Raw genomic sequence first — 17,072 nt, 5'->3', positions numbered from 1 at the left:
CAGGGCATCATTAAATAAACCGTAACCAGAGACAGTTTAGACTGTGTTTTGTAGCCTAATGGTGTACTTTAGGATTGTGAGACTTCAACCGTTCTTATTTAATTTGAGTTGGACATTCGTACCTTGGACACCACTATATGATTACTTGTATACTATGGAATAAAAGGGGTTTTCTTTGCATATCTTTTTTTTTTTTTTTACAGATGTGGAAGTGTTTCCAAAGGCCATGGAGGGAGACATAAGTTTGGATTAGGAAACTCTCCATATGAACTTCCTCCCTGCCTTGCTTTGTTAACCTAGCTTCTAGAATGTCATTCTGTGAAACTAACTTTTAAGTTAGTGGTGAATTGTATTGCATAGAGTCAGTAGTAGGGTCATTTTCCCGGTAAACATTGTTGCACCGAGAGGCCCGACATGTCAACTGGCTCAACCAATGTGGTGAATTTTAGGCGGGAATACCTGTTTTTCGAAACAATGGAGGGTGGGGGTAGGTTCAGAACCTGTTTCAAAACAGTCACTGCAGTCAAACTGTTGAAAATGAACAGTTTTTGCAATTCATTTTGGTGCTGCTAGTGGCACAGAAATGACAAACTACAACTTTAATCAGGTGTTTTCTTTGTGTTGTGGAAGCCTTCTCTAAACAGACTTCCATCAACATGTAAATACATTTTTGGTGTACAAATTCATGACACAAATCTCAAAGAAAAGCTGAACAATTAAAAACATTTTTATAAAATGTACATTTTGAAGAAAAAAAAAATGACAAATCACAGCATCTGCACAGAACAAAAGACAGGACCCTGTGAACAGTTCTGTGCAAACCAATAGATCAGTCTTTGACATACTGTTACAATAGGACATTTTGAAAAATAATTATTTGAAAGAGATTTAGAGACACACACACACACACAAAAAAATTGAGTAATCTCATGCAGAATTTCACAGGATTCACTCACAGTGCTTGATACACAGTGTGATTACCCACTATTAAAAAAAGATTAAAGAGGTTGACATGTGGAAAATAGTATGGCAGCATAACCGTAGACAAATGTAATAGAAAAGGCACTTCTTCACATTCTTCAGTGCTCAGTGTGAAGATTTACACCGAGGAGGAATAATGAAGTGTGATAACCCATAAATTCAATTATCTTCTTGCAGCTGATAATTTGTCTCAAAAATCTGAAAAGTGACCAATCTAAATCCGAGAGGAAAAGAAAAAACAACATACAGAATCAGATCCGTCACATTAAACAGACCACCACTAGATGGTAGTTGTGCGCTTCAGCCGCTCAAAAAATAAACAGGCAAATTAGGCAACATTTATAAACTGTGTCATAAATCAAATGCTGCTGCTTAAAATCAAATGTAAAAATAAACGTTGCATCGTGACTGAGTGGTAATGCTCCAAACTGTAATACTGTCCAGGTTCTCAAAGTAAACAGACCACTCCTATGGCATTTAAACATTTCAGAGAAAAAGATAAGACAACATTATATGAAATCTAACCAGAAAGATTTATACAGGTTTGCTCATATTCAACACTGCACAACACAAATACACAATTCATCATCATGGAGGTGATCCTCTGTGACCAAACAGCTGAATATACATGAGTATATTTGTAAAATCTACTGTTTGCAACATGTTGTTTAATCCACTTTGCACACAAGACAAATATATATTAGGACACAGTAGGACTGTACAAATTAAATAAAATGTCATTACTGTTATCGTCACAGCTGTGCATAAAAGAAAGTAATATGCCTTAAAATCATAAAACGTTCGAGACATTCATAAACACTTGCATCTATAATAAAGACAACTCGTCAACAATTCAGTTACATTTGACAAATAGCTAAAAATTGCACTCACACTTTAAAGGTGCACTCAGTGATTTTTGCATATTAAAAAGTTTTCCTCCTAAAGAAATGAACTGCAATTTTGAAACATGTATTAAATCATGATGACTTGCACGAGATGAGGACTCCAGTCAAATCAGTAACCTTATAAACGTTTTTATTCTACATGGAGAGAGTCCCCTCTTGGGGGCTGACATGATCAGCTGAATACTACTTGCACCTGTAAATAGACACGTCGCAAAATAAATCATGGCTGACAGTGAACAGTGGTCTTCTACAATGGTATACTGTAGATTAATGATAACTACTGCGTTTGAATGATGCTGCATCCACACCGCTAGGTGTAACTATAAGTCCAAGCAAAAACAAAAACCAACTTGGTGCACCTTTAAAAGGAAAAACTTTTCTTCTTTTTTTTTTTTTTTACATTCATCAGTACATAAATTTTTTTATGAATCTCCTTAACATCATTCCACTTGAATCCACTCATTGCACTGTAAAATCACAGTCGACAGTAGGCAAATATTAAAATGACTGGAAAAAAAACAATTAATGTGCCTGTTAAATGTCACCTCTAACATAGAGTGCCTGGCTGGATACGCATCGGAATGCCACTAAATAATAAAATAATTAAAAAAAAGCACTCCTGGTCAGAAAAAAAAACATACCATTCAGTGTACAGTGTAATGATTTGTAACAAAACTAATGTCATCCATAAATAAAATATTGCATTAATAAAAAGCTTTAAAACATATTTAATAAAGTTCACAAATGTTTGCTGTATTAAAAGAAATTACACAGGGAAGAAACGTATTCACAAATGTTTTTTTTAAATAAATAAAAATCTGTCGTTTTCTCATCATCATGTTCTAAACCCCTATGACTTCCTTTCTTCTGTGTAACACAAAAGGAGATGTTAGGCAGAACGTTAACCTCAGTCACCATTTACTTTCATTGCATTTATTTATTTTTTTCATACTAAGAAAGTGAATGGTGACTGAGGTTAACATTCTGCCTAACATCTCCTTTTGCGTTACACAGAAGTAGTCAGTCAGATTTGGAACAAAATGAGAAGTAAATGACAGAATCTTTTGGGTAAAATATCCCTTTAAATCAGTGTTTGAAGTAAGCCTCTCTCTAAACACCTTTATGCTTTATACAGTCAGTTTCATGAAGTAAACAAATGGGCGAAGATAGAAGTGCGGAGACCACTAGAGTTAGCAGTAAGAAAAACTCCACTGATCTGGAATTTGTTGAATTGATAAATACAAAAAACCTTTCAGAACCACCCAGAACCAGATTTCTGTGCACTAAGGGCACTTCTTGTTTAGACCACCTCTACTTTAGACCTGCTGTACCAGTCTGCGATAGTGAGGCATGACCTTGCTGTCGGGGAGGTAGAGTGCCATCTCCAAGGCAACCAGAACAGTGAACTCTAGGGAAATCAACTCTTTGCAGTTTATTCGGAAACGCTCCTCCAACCTCTGCTCAGGGTCAGGTAGAATGAGAAACAGAAAGAACAGAGAGAAAATCAGTGCATTAAAAGATGTAAGCCAGTCTAGTTGTTAATCCATTAAGCAGACAATGATCAGACATGATCAGGTTATGTTATTCAACATATGAATCAAAATATGGTCACCCTAAAATTTTACCTTGCTGTGGCAGCGGTGGTGTGAATTCAGACACTTTGAAATAACTTTATCATGGTACGGAATGTTTACCATATTAATGTTCCTCCAAGGTACTTCAAAGAATACCATACAACTACCATAGTACATCTCAAAAAATATGGTATTGTCATGGTAAAAATATAAAAAATAAAAAAAACATAATGGGAGTACCATGATAAGTTTTTGTTAGTATAGTATCTGCTATACATTAACATCCAAAATATTTCAAATCAAACACGCCCCACTTACATCAATCAATTGCTTGACTTCTTGTTTCTTGAGGTCACTGCTAATCTTGGCAGCCAGTAAAACACAGGCAGAAGACACCAGCTTTCTGTTGTGCTTGTTCAGTCGTCCCTGCAGAACCAGCTTCTCAAAGTAAACATAGGCCATTGCTATGGTAACCGGCTGTAGACCACACTCCTCACTCACCGCTCGCATCTCCCTTTTCAAACTGTGATGCATGTTAAAAAGTCAGGGCAGAATGAGAGATTTTGTCAAGTATGTGTGTGTGTTATGTGTGTGTGTGTGTGTGTAAATATATACAGTACTGTGCAAAAGTTTTAGGCACTTAAGATGTATCACAAAAACTTTTGTCTTAAGATGGTTATTTGTATCTTCAGCTTTAGTCAATGGGAAAAATACATTTTAGACTCACAAACATTCCTTTTGCAAATAGAAAATATTAGAACAGATTTCACGTCCCCCCCAAAATTACAATTCTCTCATCATTTACTCACCCTCATGCCATCCCAGATGTGTGATAAATATTTCAGCTCTGTGTACATAAAGTGCAAGTGAATGGTGACCAGACATTTGAAGCTACAAAAAGGACATTAAGGTAGCATAAACGTAATCCATATGACTGGTAAAATCCATGTCTTTAGAAGTGAATTTATATGCGTGGATGAGAAACAGATCAATATTTAAGTCCTTTTTAAACTATAAATAACCAGCTTTTACCATGCTCGACCAGTAGGTGGCGATATGCATGAAGAATGTGAATCACCAAAAAACAAAAGAAGAATGTGGAGATTTGTAGAAATAAAGGACTTAAATATTAATGATCTGTTTCTCACCCACACCTATTATAGAAATTGTGACTACATGGATTTAACCTATGGATTACTTTTATGTCGCCGTTATTTGCTTTTTGAAGCTTCAAAGTTTTGGTTACTATTCAATTACATTGCAAGGACCTACAGAGCTGAGATATTCTTCAAAAACATCTTCGATTGTGTTCTAGTCAAGTCAAACACATCTGGGATGGCCTGAGTGTGAGTTCGAAATGAGAACATTCATTTTTGGGTAATCTATCCCTTCAAGTACCATGAACTTACAATGAACAATATATTTTTTACAGCATTTATTAATCTTTGTTAATGTTAGATAATAGAAATACAACTGTTAATTGCTAGTTCATAGTCATCAACTAATATTAACATATCTTATCAGATCTTTTTTTTTTATATATATATTTTTATATGTAGAATTGAACATTAACCAAGATTAAAATAAATCAAAACTATTCAATGATAGTTCATGTTAACTAATGATATATAAGACACATTTAATATTATACATATATATAATATGACTTTACCTTCTAATCTTGCTGAGGGTCAGTTTTATGTAGGGAAACTTCTCCTTGAATGTCTCGTTCATGTCTTTCTTCAAATCAGATGGTTTTACATATTCAATAACCGTTGTCTGGATGAGACAAGGACACTTTTATTGCAGATGCCATAAAATAATGCATTACTTCTTTTATGGTGACTAAAATATATTCAGGCACATTGGGGCTGCAAGCATTTAACCTTGCTTTGCTTACTTTAACCCCGAAAGTCCAGTCAGCTATGATTTATGATACAAGATATCATGCTTCTTGCCTTTAGCTGTTAGACCATAATATGACATGCTCATGGGATCTGATACAGGTCATATGTTGAGTTCAAAGATTCCCGAATGAGTTCAGAAACTCTATCATATAACTATATTCTGTAATGCTAAGCATATGTCCTTCCTAAGCATTTTCATGTGCATCAGGTTAGAGTTTAGAAACTACACGGTTTAAACAGTTAAATTGGGAAGCTTACCACATAAGATGCAAAGATTAAGACCCGTTTGTGCTTCCCACAAGGCCACTGGGGGTCACTGAGTAAGTTGGGGTCATATTCTGACAACTCATCCACACCTATCAAAAGAGTTACACACAATATTAAGCATACATACACTGGCAGCCAAAGGTTTGGATTAATGTACAGATTTTGCTGTTTCGGAAGGAAATTGGTACTTTAATTCACCAAAATGGCAACTGATCACAAAGTATAGTCAGGACATTACTTATGTAAAAAAAACAGCATCATCACTATTTGAAAAAAGACATTCTTGATCAAATCTAGACAGGCCCCATTTCCAACACCTTATCCTTGAGTAATCATGCTCAATTACTAATTTGGTACTAGAAAATCACTTGCCATTATATCAAACACAGTTCAAAGCATTTTGGTTTGTTAAATGAAGCTTAACATTTTCTTTAGAGCCCGACCAATATGGGATTTTTGAGACCAATACTGATTTTAGAGGGGAAAAAATTCTCAGATTACGATATGGTGGCCAATAGTTAATTTTTGAGCTGGAATGAAAACAGATCTTTACTATGTAGATTGTTCACTGATTTTGCACCGATATGACTATGAAAAGGTACTTAGAAGGCTGCTTTCTAAAACAAATATTTTTATCAAAGAATAATTTACATTGTATAATAATAATGTCAACAAAGTCTAAAAATTAATTTTGAGAAAATAAAGGATAAATAAAAATACAATAAATAGCTAAATAAACATCAGTACTGTTTAGTATCAGTCAGATGCTGACTATTTTAACATTGCCAGTGAATTATTGGCAGGTTGTAAAACAAGAAGCATTTACACCCACCGAGACAAGAGATAAACTGCGGCAGCGGTTACACCGTGTGCTTTATACAAGTGCAGGGAAAACTTTCAACGGTGGAGAACCAGACTTAATATTACATTTTATAAATGCAACAACTGGAATTGTTCCGTTGAAGGGGGTACCAAACTGTGAATCCTTAACAAAACAGTTTGGTGAATACATGTTTACACATTAATTCCACTCTGATAAGCAATGGAAGTAGCTACGTGGTTATCTAGTAAGTTTGTTGTCACAGAGAGTAAAGGTTGGACCAGAATTGTGTCTCACCAACTAGGTAACAGCGTAGAATGAAATCAACACTCAGACACAATCCACCACCTTGTCTGCTGAGCTGCAAAAAGATGCTCTGATGTTTACCTTTCAATCTGCTATATTACTGACTGCACTGACAAACTATAGCTGGCTAACAGCAAACAGATATGAGTGACATGGTTGTCAGGGACAGGGTTAACATTATATTAGTTATATTGAAAAGGGAAAATGATGGGTCATTGTTTATTAACATTCCAGAATGTATTTCACAAACTAGCAACTTACCTAGAAGACACCACTCAATTCTGCACCGCTTAACTCCACCCTGTCTGCAGAGCTACCGTCAGTTCAGAGTCAGCTCTGCTGGACAAACTACGTAATGACACCAATTCTAAAGCATTGTTTTCTGCACTTTTTATTTCTGCGCATATCGGTAAAGTATACACCGATACGGATATATCGGTGAAAGGCTATATATCTGTCAGGCACTAATTGTCTTCGTGTTTGTTTTTGAGTTGCCACAGTATGCAAAAGACTGGCATGTCTTAAGGTCAATATTTGGTCAAAAATGGATAAAAAGAAACTCATCAGTCAATCATTATTTTGAGGAATGAAGGCTATACAACGCTTGAAATTGCCAAAGAAACTGAAGATTTCATACAAGGTTTACACTACAGTCTTCAAAGGACAACTGCTCTAACAAGGACAGAAAGAGATGTGGAAGGTCAGAAGTACAACTTAACAAGGGGATAAGTATATCAGAGTCTCTAGTTTGAGAAATAGATGCCTCACATGTCCTCAGCAGACAGCTTCATTGAATTCTACCCGCTCAACACCAGTTTCATGTACAACAGTAAAGAGAAGACTCAGGGGTGCAGGCCTTATGGGAAGAATTGCAAAATAAAAGCACTTTTGAAATAGAAATAAAAAAAGAACAGGTTAGAGTGGACAAAGAAACACAGACATTGGACAACAGATAATTGATCTTAACCTCATTGAGCTTTTGTAGGTTCAGCTAGACTGTAAGGTGCGTGAGAAGTGCCCGACAAGACAGTCACATTTATGGCAAGTGCTACAGGAAGCGTGGGGTGAAAATGCGTATCTGGACAAACTGATAGTTAGAATGCCAAGGATTTGCAAAGCTGTCATTGCTGCACGTGGAGGATATTTTGATGAAAACTGAGTAGTAGTTTAAGAAGTTCTGAATTTTTTTTCAAATTGTAATAGTAATTTTTCACGTTGTTAATGTCCTGACTATACATTGTGATCAGCTGAATGCCACTTTGGTGAATTAAAGTACCAATCTATTTCCATAAGAGCAAAATCTGTACATTAATTGTTTCTGATAAAAAAAAAAAAAAATGGCGCTAGGAATGCCACATGGTTCAATTCTGAGGGAAAACATACTGATAAAATGTATAGCTTAAATGCACTCTGTATAAATGTAAAATTGTAGATACTTCTTAAAATGTAACAAATGCTGTAATAAGTAGATAAGGTGAATCTAAGGTTTGTCATGGATTCTGAGACTAGGAAACACACTGGTGTCTTGCCCAACGGTGCCGTTTATACGGGAAGGGGTGAAGTTCTTCTGGGCATTGATGTGATTTCGAAACATAGGGGTCTGGGCTGTACTGAGATCAGGTGGGCCACTGCTCTTCTGCCTGACCAAGGCATTGGTTGGGAGTAGAAAGCGGGCGTATGATACTGTCTGCAACACACAAAGATCAACAACACAAGTCAGACAGAGAAACAGGGCCATCAGTGTAAACACAAACATATAAGTTGTGAAAACAAACACCCAGTGACCTACTACTGCATGTTTCACAATCATGCTTTTAAAACAGATAATCATGAACATATACCACCATGAAAAACAAACTAGTAAGGTTACTGAGGTACATAAACACAACTTGTGCTCAGTCTTCTCTGAGGAACATTTCATCTTACCTTTCCAAAGTCCACCTCCACTCCCTCCAGCCCAGGGACCATATCTATTCCCCCACTGGAAGAGTGCCTCTGTCTCTGGGATTCTAGTTTTGAGTCACTGCAGTAGGTAGATAAATTATTAAGTCAAAATTTGATAAAATATTGCACCGCTTACACAGTCTCTTCAATTCAGATCTTGATAAAGACACCTCTGTCTTGTTGCTCTTTGCCTGATGTAAATGTCATCCAAGAAGTCTATTAATACACCAATATCAAGCTGCAGTTGACTGTCTGTCTGTCTGTGGACTTGCTTGTTTGTAAATGAGCCATTAAATTAAAGCTTAGAATGACAGAACCAGTCTTAGCGCAGATAGATGCAAAAATAATTTGTGCGATGCCCCCTGGTTTTCTATATTTTTTTTCAATGAAATCCTGCGCTAGATGAACTTCTTTGACTGTTGTGGCACGTTACACATTTAAATAGCAATCAATGCGAAGGCAGCGATAGTGCACCTGTACGCTCACCACATACCAGATATTGATGGGGAGGAGAGGAGAGAGTGATAGCGCCAATTCATGGATGGGGATTATTAGGAGGCCATGATTGATAAGGGCAAATTTGGCCATTACTTGGACAGTTCCTAACATGAGTGGGTAGATGAATTTGAAGCGATGGCTCGAGGTTAGTTATGTTGATATCATTAACTACTTCTAGTTGTTATTCTAGCTGTGGCCTGAAAGTTGAGCCTGAACTAATTTTTACTTCAACGAACACTTGAAATGGTTGCTGTTTTCCGTCAAGATTGTTAGTTTCGGTACTTTTCACATTGCTTCTTATGGAGACCGGAACCAGAAAACAGTCCAGCGGTAATCAGAATAATCATGGCAACACCCAGCGCACTTATAGTGTTTGTCATAAAAAAACATTACTTTAAAAATGTCACGTGTCACATTGACTAAAAATAAAGATTGTTATTTATCCTTATTCCGATTAATAATGGCATTGTCCTGTGAATGACAGGTGGACAAATCACAGTAATCTTTAGACTAGTATCTCAAAATCTAATTACAATGTCAAATCACTCACTAGGAAGCCTGCACAAAGCTGGATGATGGATTACGCATATAATTTATGTACACCTAAAAAGCAGAACTAAAGCTTATATTAAACACATTGTGAGGTGAACTAAAGCCCAAGATAATCAGCCCAAGTTTGATCATTGGAATCCAGCTTTGCGAAACAGCCCCACAAATGCATTTACCATTAAAAATCCTATAATCTTTAGATATTTAATAGTCCAAGCGCAATACAGAACATTTGATTTGTCCATCCTTTTTGTATGGATTTGCATGATTGAATGTTTGGCTGACTGTGGTGGCTCTGTACCTGATGTGGTAGCTCTCTCCATAGGGCAATACAGAGAAAGCAGCACACAGAGATCTCTTGGCACAGATCAGCACAATCCTGCAGGACACAGATGAAAAGTGCTCACAGAATAGACAACAGTCGGGTGCTGAATCACACACCTTTAAAGGAATAATTCACCCAAAAAATAAAATGATCTCTTAAATTTACTCACCCTCATGCCATCCCATATGTATATGACTTTCCTCCTGCTGAACACAAACAAAGATTTTTGGAAGAATAGCTCAGCTTTGCAGGTTCATACAATGCAAGTGAATGGGTGCCAAAATCTTGAAGCTCCAAAAAGTACTTATAGCCATCAAATAAGTAATTAATGTCTTCTGAAAAAAAACTCTAGGTGTGTGTAAGAAATAGATGAACATTTTTAAATATTTTTTACTAAAAATGTTTGCTTCCAGCCAGCTGTGGTATGCATGTTCATGAGGGTGGAGTTCAAATTGCCTTTTGCATGATGTAAGCGCGTTGGCATGCCGATATTTACATTTATGCATTTGGCAGACGCTTTTATCCAAAGCGACTTACAGTGCACGTAACACAGGGTCAACTCCCCCGGAGCAACCTGGAGTTAAGTGCATTGCTCAATGACACAATGGTGGTGGCTGTGGGGATCGAACCAGCGACCTTCTGATTAACAGTTATGTGCTTTAGCCCACTACGCCACCACCACTCCGGTATCGTTGGATCCCTTAGTTGGTCTGAAATAGGCAGGGAAAAAATTTTCACTGCACACTCTCAATTTGAGTGACTCAAAATCTGAGTCAGCGAGCAGCCATGGCATCAGTCACTCAGGATCATTAATAGGGAATCTGTGAAATGTTAGTCTTTCCTCTTGCGATGATGCCCATGGACATATTCATTTTTAGTAGGTTGAGGCATCCAGGATAAGCACACAAAAGCACTATTTTGAAAAAGAAACCGATACAAATAGAAATCTAATCACTTTCCAACGTGCTTGCGTTTTGAGAGAGACTGCGTGACCTTGATTGACCCTTGTGAACATGCATACCACAGCTGGCCGGAAACGAGAATTTTTTTGTAAAAATACATTTTAAAAATGTATTTACTTCTTACAAACACCAAGTGTTTTGCTTCAGAAGACATTTATCAATCAACTGGAGTCGTATGGATTACTTTTATGATGGCCTTGTGTGCTTTTTGGCACCCATTCACTTGTATGGACCTACAGCGTGGAGATATTCGTCTAAGAAACTTCGTTTGTGTTCTGCTGAAGAAAGAAAGTCATACACATATGGGATGGCATGAGGGTGAGTATATATGATGAGAATTTTCATGTTTTGGTGAACTATTCCTTTAGCATCATACCAGCACATATGGGTCACAACAGCATGCACACCAAAACAAAAAGCAAATGCGAGATCTTATATCATTGGGATGAAGTTGGTGATGAGATGACCAGCCAAAAGTCAATCCATTTGGATCCTTCAGAAACAATTATTACTAAAAGTGCATTATAAAACAGTTCATTCCACTCCACTAATTTGATTGGACAAGCAGCATTTCTAAGTGATATTTCACACTACATCATTGGAATGCTTCACGATTTGTGTTCACTACATAGAACTCCAACTATGGATCCTGCTTTGGCTTCTTTTGGCACTATTTTTGTTGGCACAGCAAAAATAAAATATCTGGTCATACTGAGTCTGATATGTCAATTCCTCACTATTAACTTCTTGTTTATAAACTGCTGTATAAAAAGCAATTTTGCACTTACATTCATGCTTTTATACCGAATATCAACATGGTGCTCGTGTAATATCGTGTGATACCTTACATGTGTGATATTGATAATATGGGCCATTAGAATTTGCTAATGTTGTTAATTAAAATCAGCATATAGCTTTCTAATCAAAATATTTAATAATAGATTGGTCTTCTGTGAATGGCCTGACTGCCAAAATGTCCAAGTCCAAAATGTGATAACAATGAACCCTGTCACAATTCTAGGGGGTTGAATGACACTGCAAATGGCAGGTCAGCAGCTTGTGACACAGGTTGTTGTCAATGGGGTCGATGGGCACACATTACACATTGCTGATGACATGAGGCAGGGAGCTAATGTGAATGTGAGTCATTTCAGGGTTGATGATGTTAATTGAAGGCAGGAGGTAAAACTGTGTTTTGCCTGATAGTCATATCGGGGAAAAATACTTGACTGATAAAGGGTACAAAAGTAAAAAACACAGAAAGACAAGGAGAGACGATTGTGTTTGTAGCACACAATAAGGAGAACACAGTGTGTAGAGATTACTGGAGGAGGAAACTAAATGGGTTAGAGGGAGAAAGAAAAGAAATCAAGGAAGACGATGAGCACTTTTAGAAGCGTTTATCCTACGTATGAGAGTTGCATTACATTTTAATGGCTTTGCGAATGTGCAGTTCTATTTCCAGAAGCTGCCACTGCTATTTAAGGTTCCATTCAAGACTGATTTAATCCAACCCAGTTGTTCTCCAAGTAGGCAGCCACATCTAACCCCCTTTCGTCTGTCTGAGAAGCCAAGTGAGTTAGCCCTGCAAGTACTTATGCCAGATATTAAGTTAGCGAAAGATCCACCGAGTCTGTCTGAAGCTGCAGATTTTCACTTAGTGAGAAGCACACTGCAGTTTTATAACAAAGGACCTTAGTGCTTGAGGAAACGGTCCAGCATCAACTATACAAGCATCCATTATTTATATTCACCCTACTTGACTTGTGTCCAATACACTTCTCAGAATTATCACAGATTTTGTTACTGTCTGAATGCCTTTGTCAAAATTGCTGATAAGAACATCTAAGCACCCTAACATTGATCATGAATGTACAGACTGTTCATCAAATAAACCTAACAGATGTACTCCTACCTACTCAGGGAGGTACTCCTACCTACTCAGGGAGGTACTCCTACCTACTCAGGGAGGGAGCAAAGATTCCTTATCCATATCACACCCACAAGCTCACCTGCTACCTCGCGTATCATACTGTCTCATGTTCTTGATGAAGTGCACCTTCTTGGAAACCTTTGGCCCTGGGGACTCAGACAGGTTACGTGTCCTGAAACAAAACCATAATAACAAATAAAGAGGTAAATAGATTGTTGTCATGAAATAGCCTACTTGACATGTCCTGTGGTGTGACATAATTTACTTAATCTAAAACCATTTTAAACAGAATTGGGCTATTTTTCTTTCTTTTTGGACTACATTGAATATTTAACTGTTAAAAAAAAAAAAAAACTTAATTTGTAACACCACAGAAAAATTTTATGAACTAGTGAATACAAATTTATTATTAAAATGGAGAAAACAGATTTTAAAAAAAATATATGAATATTTCAGAGAAAAAAAAAAGGTGTAAAAAATGTATTAAGGTCATTACATACATTTTTTTTGTATTGTTTCTAAGGACTACTGACACTAACTGATAAAGTTCATCTTTAGGTTTATAAAAGATACACTGTCAACTTAATACAAAGTAAATCTTATTTTAATACAACTCCAGTAGTTAAATCCATGCCTTCAGAAGTGATATGATAGGTGTGGGTGAGAAACAGATCGATATTATAGTTGTTTTTTTTACTATAAATTCTCCTACCTCCCCAGTAAGTGGCTGTAACAGGTAAAATGATGGGCAATGAGGCGGCAGGAACCGGAAGAACAGTCAACGTAAAGTATAATGGTAAAACTCAATTTAAAACAACATAACACATTAACACATTGACACACAGACACACATGCAGCGCGTCGGCATGTGTCTCTCTCTCTCTCGAACTGGCATCTATGGCTCCCATTTATCTCGCACTCCCGCTGATCAGCTGATTCAGCACAGGCCGTGCGCCCTCACGGCCCGGCCACGCCCTCATCTTCGTCACAGTGGCGTTATACATAAAGAATGTGAATCACCAAAAACAAAAGAAAAATAATTAATATTGATTGTTTCTCACACACATCTATGATATCACTTCTGAAGACATGGATTAAACCACTTGAGGCTTTACTGGACTTTATGCAGCCTTTATGTGCTTTTTGGAGTTTAAAAGTTATTGTCCTGCATTGAATGGACCAACAGAGCCAAGATATATTTCTAAAATTGTTAATTTGTGTTTAGCAGAACAAAGTCATACACGTCTGGGATGGCATGAGGGTGAAAACAATAATGAGAGAGAATTTTCATTTTGGGGTGAACTATCCCTTTAACATGTTTCAACAATGTCACGTATTTCAAATATGTTCTGTAATCTTTTGATTGCAAAACAACACATACAAAGATGAAAACTGAAAGCTGCATTTAAAAAGGCGGAAGTTGGTCATTACACATACATATTTATGTGTTTCCCTTAAATTGTACCATGCACGGTATATAATAATGCTAGAATAATAGAATACAAACATATCAGCTACAGTTAGGACGCTTTTGTAATACTCTTCACAAGCCAAATACGTGATGAGATTTGAGGAAAATACATATGAGCTATAATAGAAAATACGAATAAGAATGAATTGTGGCAGGTAACCGCTGTACAAAGGAAGACTGCGTCATGCATGCATTCAAATATTTACTACGCACTTATGAATGGGAGTAATTTATGCACAAACTCTCATCCAGGGAGTAAATGTGCAGTCTAATTGTTTGGCAGCCTGCGTCACGTTACGAAATTACGGCCTGCCGTGTAATAACTCACCTTTGTCGTGGTTCAGGCACGGGGTTAGAGGCCGGGAACTCGCAGGGCGATTTGCTGGATCCTAAAAGGGGATTCAACGGTCCAGAGGTCGGTGAAAGCGGGGATCCCTGGACTGACAAAGGATCTGCTGCTCTTCCATCATCCGTGAAAACGTTGCTACACCCTAAATTAAAGTGTAGAGGAGCTGGACATGTGTTAGTCCTCGGTAACGGGGTACCAGCTCCCCCGATGATAGAGGATGACACTTGAATGAAGGTTCCGTAGCTGCTGGTTGTGGACAGAGGGGGACCCGACACCGCTGACGCACCGACATCCACACACCGGTTCTCGGCTTCCCTGGGGCCAACAGTTCCACTGCTTAGATTGAAAACCGGTTGTCCGTCCAAAGATATGTTGGTAAGAAACAACAGAGCCGCTTGTCTCCTATGGGAGTCCCGGCTTTTCCGCAGGTGTTCTTTGTGTGGTTTGGCTGAATTATTAGTCCTTGTACAACCACGAGTTCCGCAGGCCGCGGCCGCCATTCTACTGAGCAAAAGCTAAAAAGCAGACGGGGCTATCCGACCAGCGGAGGAGTTGGCCACGCCCACTGTTACATTATTGGCTCAAATTCCTGACATATGCATATTAATAAATTTCTACCGCAGCGGATAGGACGAAAGGCTTTGGTTCATAAATTTGTACAATCATTTTGAGAAAATAATATGAGGAAAAATATGTTTATTTTTTATTTTTATTCCAAATAATTAAATACATTTTAAAGAGGGATTTAAAAAAAATACCAGTTCAAATGCATGTTAACTATGTAGATATGGATTCTACATTAATTTTATTAGAATTTCTACACTGGTGGCCAAAAGATTGGAATAATGTACAGATTTTGCTCTTATGGAAAGAAATTGGTACTTTTATTCACCAAAGTGGCACTCAACTGATCACTATGTATAGCCAGGATATTAATAGCGTGAAACATTAATATTACAATTAGATTTTTTTTCTTAAACTAGTTCAAAGAGTTCTTATCAAAAAAATCCTCCATGTGCAGCAAAGACAGCTGTGCAGATCCTTGTATTCTAACTGTCAGTTTGTCCAGATACTCAGGTGACATTTCTCCCCACGCTTCCTGTAGCACGTGCCATAGATGTGGCTGTCTTGTCGGGCACTTCTCACGCACCTTACAGTCTAGCTGATCCCACAAAACCTCAACGGGGTTAAGATCCATAACACTCTTTTCCAATGATCTGTTGTCCAATGTCTGTGTTTCTTTGCCCACTCTAACCTTTTCTTTTTTGGTTTTCTGTTTCAAAAGTGGATTTTTCTTTGCAATTCTTCCCATAAGGCCTGTACACCTGAGTCTTCTCTTTACTGTTGTACATGAAACTGGTGTTGAGCAGGTAGAATTCAATGAAGCTGTCAGCTGAGGACATGTGAGGTGTCTATTTCTCAAACTAGAGACTCTGATGTACTTATCCTCTTGTTTAGTGTACACCTTTGTATGAAATATGCAGTTTTTTGCAATTTCAAGCATTGTATTGCCTTAATTCCTCAAAATAAGGATTGACTGATGAGTTTCTAGAGAAAGCTGTTTCGTTTTTTTCTTTTCTTTTTTTTTTTTTCTTTTGCCATTTTTGACCTGATTTTCACCTTAAGACTAATTGCATACTGTGGTAACTCAAAAACAAAGACAATGTTAAGCTTCATGTAATGAACCAATTAGCTTTCAGCAGTGTTTGATATAATGCAAGTGATTTTCTAGTACCAAATGATCTGTTTACTCAAGAATAAGGTGTTGGAGTGATGGCTGCTGGAATTGGGGCCTGTCTAGATTTTATAAAAAATGACTTTTTTCAAATAGTGATGGTGCAGTTTTTTACATCAGTAATGTCCTGACTATACTTTGTGATCAGTTGCCATTTTGGTGAATTAAAGTACCGATTTCCTTCCGAAACAGCAAAATCTGTACATTAATCCAAACTTCTGGCTGCCGGTGTATGTCCTCAAATAACAACATAGGTTGCCAAGATATGTTTTAGAAAGTGTTTTTAAGCTAATTTTCAAGTATTCATTTTATATTTATATTTCAACTTTAATTTTGCTCTGTACAGGAACCAATTAAAGACAACATTTCTTCAATGTGTCATAGATCCAGTGCAAGCATGAATTTCTATATTGAAATGTCATCTCCAGTTGTATCAACAATGTAATGTTTGACATAACATTGCTCTCTCTATGCTCCTTTTCAACATGATGCTTTAAATAAAATTATTATGTTGGTCAGCATAAACCTTTCTAAGCTTTAAGTTTT

At 37.2% G+C, this 17,072-nt stretch overlaps 1 protein-coding gene across 1 annotated transcript; it reads right to left on the bottom strand.

Annotated features, from left to right (window-relative positions):
- Positions 1 to 2,817: 2,817 nt before the first annotated feature.
- LOC127628834 (CDK5 and ABL1 enzyme substrate 2-like) lies at positions 2,818 to 15,291 on the bottom strand. The gene is made up of 9 exons (XM_052105757.1): positions 14,771 to 15,291; positions 13,051 to 13,143; positions 10,053 to 10,130; positions 8,687 to 8,783; positions 8,279 to 8,447; positions 5,626 to 5,723; positions 5,133 to 5,239; positions 3,779 to 3,983; positions 2,818 to 3,343 (listed from the first exon to the last, which is right to left on the bottom strand). Exons 1-9 carry the CDS (start codon positions 15,289 to 15,291, stop codon positions 3,203 to 3,205), a joined length of 1,509 nt encoding a protein of 502 aa, XP_051961717.1. The 3' UTR covers positions 2,818 to 3,202.
- Positions 15,292 to 17,072: the final 1,781 nt, after the last annotated feature.

Source organism: Xyrauchen texanus, chromosome 35, assembly GCF_025860055.1.
Source record: "Xyrauchen texanus isolate HMW12.3.18 chromosome 35, RBS_HiC_50CHRs, whole genome shotgun sequence".
NCBI classification, from domain to species: Eukaryota; Metazoa; Chordata; class Actinopteri; order Cypriniformes; family Catostomidae; genus Xyrauchen; species Xyrauchen texanus.
Note: the sequence above shows the minus strand (reverse complement) of the source record. Positions and strands in the feature narration are given on the sequence as shown.

Coding starts and splice junctions, on each gene's coding strand:
- LOC127628834 (XM_052105757.1), bottom strand. CDS start 15,291: ATGGCGGCCGCGGCCTGCGGAACTCGTGGTTGTACAAGGACTAATAAT. Junction 3,984..5,132: donor ACCCTCAGCAAGATTAGAAG/GTAAAGTCATAT, acceptor CATGCATCACAG/TTTGAAAAGGGAGATGCGAG. Junction 3,344..3,778: donor AAGTCAAGCAATTGATTGAT/GTAAGTGGGGCG, acceptor GACCCTGAGCAG/AGGTTGGAGGAGCGTTTCCG.